Here is a 9,460-nt window from a genome sequence, read left to right as displayed (position 1 = left end):
TAAAATAATGATTATATTACCCTTTTAGTAAAAAAAAATGTTAAGTAAAAGAAAAGCAGCCTATCTTCCTCTGTTTCTTTATATGGCAACTCATTTTATATTTCATAGAATTTTAATTTCAAAGTTTTTTTTCTAATTAAGAAGTAGTTTGAAATTTTAATGAATTTATAAAATGTTGGTTCATATAGTAGAAAAATATTATATAAATGGTCCATGTCACGAAAGACTATAGAAATATTGCATGTGTAGAAATAGCTTATAAAATAAAAAATGATTCCAATGGCTGTAAATGATTATAGATTTGGTCCTTTGTAAGAAAAGATTACTAAAATGGTCCTATTTAGGAAAATATTATATAAATGTAAAATGTTACCTGTAATGTTTTGCTTTCATTTGTTAGTCTACTTTAAAAATCTAACATGATATAAATTAAAACCATAATCATCTTTAATGAGATCGAAAAAAATTGGGCATTAAAATTGATATTTTAGAAAACGATAAGGACAATTTATGAAAGATTTGTGTAAAATTATTAACTGCAACCCTTTTTTGTTTTACTAGTGGCACACACAGTCGTCGCCTCCATAATCAACCTCCGTTTCTCAATCGCTTCTAACCAACAAAATCATCGGTCCGTCATGTTTGACCGCCGGCGACGACCGTCATATTTGACCCCGGCGACGGCCACGACCTACAGATTATCCACCGATTTTCATTTGATTTACATGGCTTTCTCAAGGTACGTGGCAATCAACTTATTACTTAGCATCGTAATCGTTCCTTTTCTTTTGATGTATTGATGTTTGTTCTCCCAATGTAAAGATAATATATGAATATAATATGTGGATGTGGATTAATCTTCGTATCAATAATCAGATTTCAAAACTTCATTTGAAATGATCAATAGTTTGATCTGTTGATGCAACAGATCAACTGGTATGTTTGATTTTGAAGTAGAAAAGTTAATTCGGCAAGAATTTGTGTCGCGATTCGATTCAAAATTCATGTATTGATGATGGATGGAGACAACTTATGAACACTTACAGGATTAGTGTTAGTGTTGTTTATCTTGTGGATCGACATCCATGGAAATAATACAGAGCATGCTTCTAAAATCTAACAGTATTTGGACCAAAGCAACTCATATCCATGGCTTTCTTCATTGATTCCTCTTTTCCTCTCTTCACTCTGAATTTACTAGTTGTAATCACCGCCGACAAACAATAAGAAATTTTCGTAAGAGGTCTGTTCCACCGTGCAACACCTTGATCTTTCAATGCCTCAACCGAACCGATGGTAGCGGCCACCACCCAAGATTTCCTTACTGCATCACTAATCATCCTCCCTCGTGTGTGATTCCGTCGATAGAATCCGATCGTGTTAGTGTGACTGTTTTGGTTTGGGAATTGAGTGAATGGGGTATAAATGGAGGGAGAGGGAGATGCGCATCATGTGTTCGACGAAATGACAAAATGAAAAATGCAGCTTTCATGTCTTGTGGGTTGCTCCCACTTAGCCTTGGAATTAAAGTTGATTAAGTGATCCATGGATTCTCTATTGTGTTGTATATGTTTATATTCTCATGTGAGTTAATTTTCAAATAAGACACTAGTAAAGATGTTTATTTTTTATTATGTATATAAAACAAATTGTAACTAATGTATTGTACTTTTGATGAATGGGTTGATCATTAAATTAATTATCGTTCATTGTTTATATAATTTCATTGTCTATACAACTGAGGATGCATTACATGGTATAGTGATTTGAAATGTGGATGAACAATAGATGTTTGATGATAGAATTCCAAAAATTTGATTTGTATAGAAAATAGTGACAAAATCATCCCACTTTGCAAAAGTCATATGTAACATATCAAAATATGTTTCAGGCTGAACGGTGTAGGTGTGGTTTCGAATGCAGTTTGTCACTTAAGATGTGGCAAACACCGTGTTGGTTTTCTGATTCTGAGTGTGGTTTATCTCTTCTCGACTAGAAAGAGTCGAGTCTTTCTCCATCTTCTCTCACCGTCTCCTCTATCTCTCTCTCTTCTTCCTTTCTTCTCCATCACTCCATCACTCTTTGTCCATGGTTTCAAAATGGATGTCACACCACAATCTTATGTGGAGTTGAGGTGGAGATTTTTCATATGGTGGAACAATGGCATGACTAACATCTAGTCCAACTTAAAAATATGAAGAAAAAAAATCAAATATAAAAGGCAAGGTTAAGAGTATACAATTAAAGAAAAAAAAACTTTACAATGAGAAATACAAAACGTACTAAAACCAACCAAATATACAAAATATGAAATTATCTATCAAATTAGTTAACTCAAAATTGACAGAATGGAAAAAAAAAAATATATGAAGTTATCTATCAAATTAGTTAACTCAAATCTGACAGAATGGAAAAAAAAAATTAATGGATCGATGAATCAAGACGACCCTTGTAACATCATTTCCTCTGTGGAATGCAATTTACTTTGATGATGATGTGTACACGTGAATTCTCCGAATACTTATAACATTGTACTGATATTAACCAAATCATGTATACATGTTAATTAGCCAAATGGGTTTAAAAATGCCATCGTTTAAACATTCTATTTTCATGATGATTAATAAGATTTTAATTTCACTGTTTTAGCATTATTTTAGAATTCTATTTTTTTTTCACTTTTATAGCATCTTACTTTCATGATGGTGTGTAATAGCGTATCTTTTTTAAAAATTTTAGCATTGTATCTAGTCTCTTATCTACATACTTTGCTCCAAAAAACAGCATGGTTACAAAATATCATGTGTAGCAACGTACGTTTTTACAATTTACAAATAAAAAGAAAATTAAATACTCAATGATTTACTTTACTATTCGGTCACAAACACACAAACCAAAAAAAAACATCCAAAAGACATTCTACGATAGTTCTTGTTCCTGTTTCTGGTTTTTAGAACATTATGGTATTTGTTGCAAAATAATTATTACATTACACTTCTTGTAAAAAAATGTTAATTAAAAGAAAAACAACCTATCCGTTTGTTTGTTTATATGGCAACTCATTTTCATATTTCATACCATAGAATTTTAATTTCAACGTTTTTTTTTTTCTAATTAAGAAGTACTTTAAATTTTTAATCAATTTATAAAATTTTGGTTAATATGATAGAAAATTATCATATAAATGATCCATGTGCATAGAAATAAATAACTTATAAAAAAATGTTCCTTATGGTTGTAAATGAATATAGATTTGGTCCTTGTGTAAAAATAAAATGGTCACTATTTTGAAAAATATTACAATAATACCTATAATGTTTTACTTTCATTTGTTTTTCTTACTAGGGAAGTCTACTTTGTAAATGATAGAAATTAAAACTATATGGATCTTTAATGAGATTGAAAATTATTGGTCATTAAAATTGATATTTTAGAAAACCATAAGGACTATTTATGAAGATTTGTGTAAAATTATTATCATCAAGCGGGCACATCTCCGCAACCCTTTTGTTTTACCAGTGGTACGAATCCGACGAACCCGCAGTCGTCGCCTCCACAATCAACCTCCGTTTCTCAATCGCTTCTACACAACAAAATCATCAAACCGTCATGTTTGACCGCCGGCGACGTCCACGGCGACAGCAACAAAGAAGATGATTCGATGTTTCAGCTGGTGAAAATGCCGGCATGTATCCTCTTTTGCCTACAGATTATCCACCGATTTTCATCTGATTTACATGGCCTTCTCAAGGTACATAGCAATCAACTTATTACTTAGCATCGTAATCGTTTCCATTCTTTTGATGTATTGATATTTGTTCGCCCAATGTTTTCTATGCAAAATCTCTGTTAATTATTCAACTACTATCGATTAATTGAAGAACCATGTCAATCAGAACTCATATGCATGTCTCGATGGTTTTGGCATCTTGATTGACTGCGTTGTAGTGTAAGCGCATAATCTTAGCACGTATTGGGTATTATAAGTTTATATTCCTATGATTTTAATCAAGAACATTAGAAGTCAGGATTGTAGTTGTTGACCTTTTGTTCATCATTTTGATCATACAATCTCACATAATTGACATGATATAAAGGTGCTTAATTAACATGATGCAGGTTGTTAGCAGTTTCCAGCATTAGAAGGGCAGCAAATTCCCTTCTTCCAATTAAAGCTAATAATCATACACTCCAATTAACAGTTGCCTTTCGCCACTCCTATAGACTCTATTCACAACATAAGGCTCTCAACAGAGGCCTTTCTTGTTATGAATCAAAGAAAAGTTTATGGAGTTGTAGAAATTTTCAAAGATTCTATTTCATATCAACAAGTAGTAAAGTCTCACACCATGCTCAAATGGCATGGAAAAGGTTTTCCCAAATCTATACCTACAATGTGCCAATCCAACCAATGAATAGAATCACATGTGCTATAAGCTTTGCTTTAACTAGATCCCAACTCATTGCTCCTGGGATATTAGCCTTTTTAGTAGGAGAACTCACATGGAAACGAAAAACATTAGCAGAAGCAGAAGGGTTTTACAAAAATGATCTTTTCACTTTCACACAAGATGGACATGTTTACTTAACCTCATTCATCTTCTCTTTTATAGAACTCATACTCTTATGTCTTAGAGCAATTTACTTATCTTTCCTCTTCACACCATGCATAGCCATGGCTCCTTTTGCTGATTCCTTTGGACCTAAATTTCGTCTGACATGGCTACAATGCGTCCACCACACTTTAGAAAAAGCGGGACCCGCGTTCATCAAATGGGGTCAATGGGCTGCTTCAAGACCCGATCTTTTCCCTAATGATCTTTGCATAAAACTCACAGAGCTTCAAACAAATGCTCCAGCTCATACCTATGCACACACAAAGAACACTATTGAAAAAGCATTCGGGCGTCGATTATTTGAAATATTTGAAAACTTTGAGGAAGATCCGGTAGCTTCCGGAAGCATAGCACAAGTTCATAGAGCAACCTTAAAGTTTCGCCACCCTGGACAAAAAATCAAACCCATTCTTGTTGCTGTTAAAGTTAGACATCCAGGAGTTAGTGAAAGAATCAGAAGGGATTTCATAATTTTAAATTTATTTGCAAAAATTTCATCTTTTCTCCCAAATTTAAAATGGTTAAGACTCGAAGAAAGCATACAACAGTTTGCTGTTTTTATGATGTCACAAGTTGATCTTGCAAGAGAAGCTGCTCATTTAAGTCGATTTATTTACAATTTCAGAAGATGGAAAGACGTGTCATTTCCTAGGCCTTTGTATCCACTTGTACATCCTGCTATTTTAGTGGAAACTTTTGAACAAGGTGAAAATATATTGCATTATGTTGATGCACTTGATGGAAATGTTGGAATTAAAACTGGGCTTGCTCATATTGGAACTCATGCTCTTCTGAAGATGCTTTTGGTGGACAACTTTATCCATGCAGACATGCATCCAGGGAATATTCTAGTAAGGGTAACTCAGGGAAAAGTTACAGATACAGGGCTTTTTAAATCAAAGCCTCATGTAATTTTCCTTGATGTTGGTATGACTGCTGAACTCTGTAAAAAAGATAGATTAAATCTGATTGAGTTTTTTAAAGCTGTCGCTCTTCAAGATGGACGTGCTGCTGCAGAACACACACTTAAATTTTCAAAACATCAAAACTGCCCGAATCCCACAGCTTTCATTAAGGTATTAAAGATTTTGGAGTAAATTACATGAATGGTCCCTATGGTTTGGGGTAATTTGCACGTTTGGTCCCTAACTTATTTTTTTAACTCGGAAGGTCCTTAATGTTTGTTTTTGTTGCGCGCTTGGTCCCTGTCTTACCTAAAAATACTATTTTGCCTTTGATGGTCTTTTTAGGTAAGACAGGGACCAAGCGCGCAACAAAAACAAACATTAGGGACCTTCCGAGTTAAAAAAATAAGTTAGGGACCAAACGTGCAAATTACCCCAAACTATAGGGACCATTCGTGTAACAATGTGATGCAACACAGGATGTTGAGAAATCGTTTATGTCATGGAGTTGTGGGGAGGGTGAGTTGTTAAATCCTGCACAATGTATGCAACAGTTGCTTGAGCAAGTTAGGAGGCATAGAGTTAATATTGATGGGAATGTTTGCACTGTGATTGTCACCACTTTAGTTTTGGAGGTAATTTTTATATAGTAAAAGAAATATAAATAATAATAATAATAATAATAAAATATATATGTTTGGAATTATGTAGTTTATATTTTTATGCAGAGTTGGCAGAGGAAACTTGATCCGGAGTATGATGTGATGAACACATTGCAAAATATTTTGTTTAAAACCGATTTGGTGGAGTCTCTTTTCTATACAATTGAAGGCCTCATGGCTCCATAAAAAAAAAAAAAAAAAAAGGTGCCATTCATCCCCCATAAAAAAATTCATGTCATTTTTGTTCATTTTGAATTCTATAATGTAATAATAATCCTCATGAATTAAAAAAGAAAAACAAAAACAAAGTACTACATGATCTTGTTATATTTTTTCATCAAAGCTGAAGACTGAAGTTGGGTAACTAATCCAAAAGAGTAAATAACAATTGTAACTATTTCTTAATCTATTAATTTAATAGAAAAAAATATTAGTTATAATAGTTATGCTTCTGAATTTTTAAGGTCGATGCTTTATGGTAACATATGATACTCGTATATATCACGTGTTAAAAAGGAACCCAATCTAAAGTTTCTCCAACTTATTTCATGGCCTTTAGGTGCAATCAATCGTAAACTTTTCTGAAACTTGAACAGGGTAAAACCCGATCTAGATCACCCTTTTGAGTTGATGGTTAACATTGTTTTTTGGAAAACGAACTATCTATCTCTATTGTTTTCAAATGGCCACAAATGCATTTTCTTCTGTTAAATAGTAACGAAATTATTTTTCATGTGCCATACCAGGTTGGTTACAACTTACAAGTCAACTTTTATTTTCACAATTTTCGTTTTATTTTTGAACTTTATTACAAATTTTGTCAAAAGTTTTTTTATATAAATAAATTTGCCTTAAAATTAGTTTTTTTTTTACAAATTTACATTTTTTACCAAAAAAAAAAATTGAAACTTTACGCTTTTTTTAAAAAAAAAACATCATAAATGGTCCCTGTGGTTTCCCAAATTTGAAGTTTAGTCCTCGTGGTTTAAAAACATGTTAGATAGTCAATGTGCTTTCAAAACTTTTGACGATTGGACCTTATTAATAATTCCGTTAAGTTTTGTCCGTTAATTGAAGGGTATTTTCGTCATTTCACGACCACAGAGACCATCTATGATGTTTGTATTTATTTAAGAGAAAAAAATAATATACAAAAGGGATCTCTCTCTCTCTCTCTCTCTCTCCATAATATTTCTTCTATATTTAAACCATTTTCCTTAATTAACCATTTCAAACAAACCCAACAACAACAATCTAAAATCAAAAAACAAATCAAAGATATGTATGTGTTTGTCGGTTAGTGTTGTCTCAATAATAATTTCAAACAAACCCACCAACAACAATTGAGATGGAAGAAGAGGGAAAGAAAAATAACAAACACAACAACAACAAATTTCTTGGAATCTAATTTTGAAATTCACAAGAACATATATATCCAAACAAATTTCTTGATTTCTTCTAAAATCCCTTTTTTTGGACATTCGATTTTGGATCTACGTGTTCTTGGACCTCCGATTTTGCTCTATAACTCAATTCAGATTTCATCTCCTTCCATAGAATCCCGTAGAATAGAAATCAGTTCAAAACTCGATTTCAAAAGGTCAAGCCTTCTAGATCAAAAATCGATTCAAAGAAAAATCTGTTGGAGATTTCAAGAAGATGATAGTGTTGTATATTTGGCAATTAATGTTTCTGAATCGAGGTGGAGGTAGACGGAGACAAAGTTTTGTTGAGAAATCGATATCTTGTCTTAAAATTTCATTTCGTTTTCAGGGTTTTGTTGAGATATAGGCTTTGCAGCGCCGCCTGCCATGGAGGTTATCTCCGGATTTGTAGAGGTAGGGTTTGCAGCGATGGTGACTTGTGGATTTCACGATTTTGATTCAAAAAGCACTGCCTACCATGGAGGTTATCATTTTTTAACATAATATGGGTAAACATTTCTTTCTCTGAATAATCGCAAAAAATGAAGGTCAATTCTTCAAATCTTGAAGAACATATGAATTTCACGATCGAATCAAAACCTAGAAACATGAATCGAGTTGTAACAATAATTGTGAAATTGAGTTGTAACACTAATTGTGAAGAACAAATGGATTTCCGTGGATCTTACTTACACGTATACTTGCTTTATCAAGTTAATTTCTTGTTTCGGTGACTTAACATCGGAGTTCAGATCATCAACCTCCCATCCCCACCACCGTCAACCTCCCACCACTATCTTCAACCTCAAAATCGAAGTTCAAATCTTTCTCTTCATCCTCAAAATATGGGTAAACCTTTCTTTCTCTGAATAATAACCTACGGAGAGAGAGAGAGAGAGAGAGAGAGAGAGAGAGAGAGAGAGAGAGAGAGAGAGAGAGAGAGAGAGAGAGAGAGAGAGAGAGAGAGAGAGAGAGAGAGAGAGAGAGACCTTTTGCATATTATTTTATTTTTATCTTTTTTTTTTAAAATAAGTGAAAACATCATAAATGGTCCATGTAGTCGTTAAATGACGAAAATGTCATTCGGTTAACGGACGAAACTTAACGTAGTTAGCAAAATGACCATTTATCAAAAGTTTTGAAAACATAGAAACCATCTATGATGTTTTTAAACCATGAGGACTAAACTTTAGATCTGAGGAAACCACAAAGATCATTTATGATGTTTTTTTTTCTTTTTTTTTTATATTTTTCTACCGTTTTTTACATTGTTTTTTTTTCCACATTTAATCTACGATTACCTAAAACACTTTTAGATCAGGTCGAATTGATTTTTTTTTTTAAAAATTATAACTACTATTTGCTCTTCATTTTTTTTTTAAAATTAATGACAATTCTTGAATATATACGTTACACGTGAAAGAACATAGTAAACATAACATGTTTTAATGATCGACGAAGGTCCAAATACTTTATGTTTGGGTTTTCATTATATGGATGCTAAAGTGGGTGTATAAACATAAATGGGTGTATATACATAAATGAAATATTGGATGTCGCAATTCCCAAACTCGCAGTCGACCTCACGTAGAGTTCAATACTAGTTTACCTTACCCAATTGAAATCAACACACTAAGTAACAAGAACCTAAAAAATCGTTTAGTCGTCTATTGAGTATATTTAAAAGATGAATAAAGATAAATGGACATTGTCAAACAAATTGACGATATAAAGTATTTTAAGCATAACTCCGATTAGCAGAATTATTCATCATTTTTCATCTCCTCGGTTAGAAGGTGTCGACCCTCAGTAAAGATACTTGTGTCATTTTTGTTTCTTTCGATTTCTACAAT

At 32.7% G+C, this 9,460-nt stretch overlaps 2 protein-coding genes across 6 annotated transcripts; both read left to right on the top strand.

The window, feature by feature from the left end:
- Window positions 1-345: 345 nt before the first annotated feature.
- LOC111895483 (uncharacterized) lies at window positions 346-1,699 on the top strand. Of its 4 annotated transcripts, none has more exons than XR_006187342.2 (2): window positions 346-739; window positions 958-1,699. XR_006187342.2 is itself a non-coding variant. In XM_023891565.3 (2 exons), exons 1-2 carry the CDS (start codon window positions 639-641, stop codon window positions 1,536-1,538), a joined length of 438 nt encoding a protein of 145 aa, XP_023747333.1. In that variant the 5' UTR covers window positions 510-638; the 3' UTR covers window positions 1,539-1,699. The 4 variants fall into 4 exon arrangements, 1 of the variants encoding a protein (XP_023747333.1); XR_006187340.2 differs by having other exon boundaries at window positions 955-1,699; XR_006187341.2 differs by having other exon boundaries at window positions 929-1,699.
- A 1,780-nt stretch (window positions 1,700-3,479) lies between these two features.
- LOC111895462 (uncharacterized) lies at window positions 3,480-8,301 on the top strand. Of its 2 annotated transcripts, XM_052767157.1 has the most exons (5): window positions 3,480-3,751; window positions 4,120-5,692; window positions 6,001-6,156; window positions 6,250-6,377; window positions 7,956-8,301. In XM_052767157.1, the coding sequence occupies exons 1-4, from the start codon at window positions 3,738-3,740 to the stop codon at window positions 6,367-6,369; spliced, it is 1,863 nt and encodes a 620-aa protein (XP_052623117.1). In that variant the 5' UTR covers window positions 3,480-3,737; the 3' UTR covers window positions 6,370-6,377; window positions 7,956-8,301. The 2 variants fall into 2 exon arrangements, with proteins under 2 accessions (XP_052623117.1, XP_023747304.2); XM_023891536.3 differs by lacking the exon at window positions 7,956-8,301 and having other exon boundaries at window positions 6,250-6,588.
- Window positions 8,302-9,460: the final 1,159 nt, after the last annotated feature.

The sequence above is a fragment of the Lactuca sativa genome, chromosome 9, assembly GCF_002870075.4.
Source record: "Lactuca sativa cultivar Salinas chromosome 9, Lsat_Salinas_v11, whole genome shotgun sequence".
Lineage (NCBI taxonomy): Eukaryota > Viridiplantae > Streptophyta > Magnoliopsida > Asterales > Asteraceae > Lactuca > Lactuca sativa.
Note: the sequence above shows the minus strand (reverse complement) of the source record. Positions and strands in the feature narration are given on the sequence as shown.

What these genes read in the sequence shown, in the direction of transcription:
- LOC111895483 (XM_023891565.3), top strand. Translation starts at nt 639, where the DNA reads ATGTTTGACCGCCGGCGACGACCGTCATATTTGACCCCGGCGACGGCC. An exon ending in ATTTACATGGCTTTCTCAAG is followed by an intron (nt 740 to 1,201) that starts GTACGTGGCAAT and finishes TGAATTTACTAG; the next exon opens with TTGTAATCACCGCCGACAAA.
- LOC111895462 (XM_052767157.1), top strand. An exon ending in ATCCCACAGCTTTCATTAAG is followed by an intron (nt 5,693 to 6,000) that starts GTATTAAAGATT and finishes GATGCAACACAG; the next exon opens with GATGTTGAGAAATCGTTTAT. An exon ending in TCACCACTTTAGTTTTGGAG is followed by an intron (nt 6,157 to 6,249) that starts GTAATTTTTATA and finishes ATTTTTATGCAG; the next exon opens with AGTTGGCAGAGGAAACTTGA.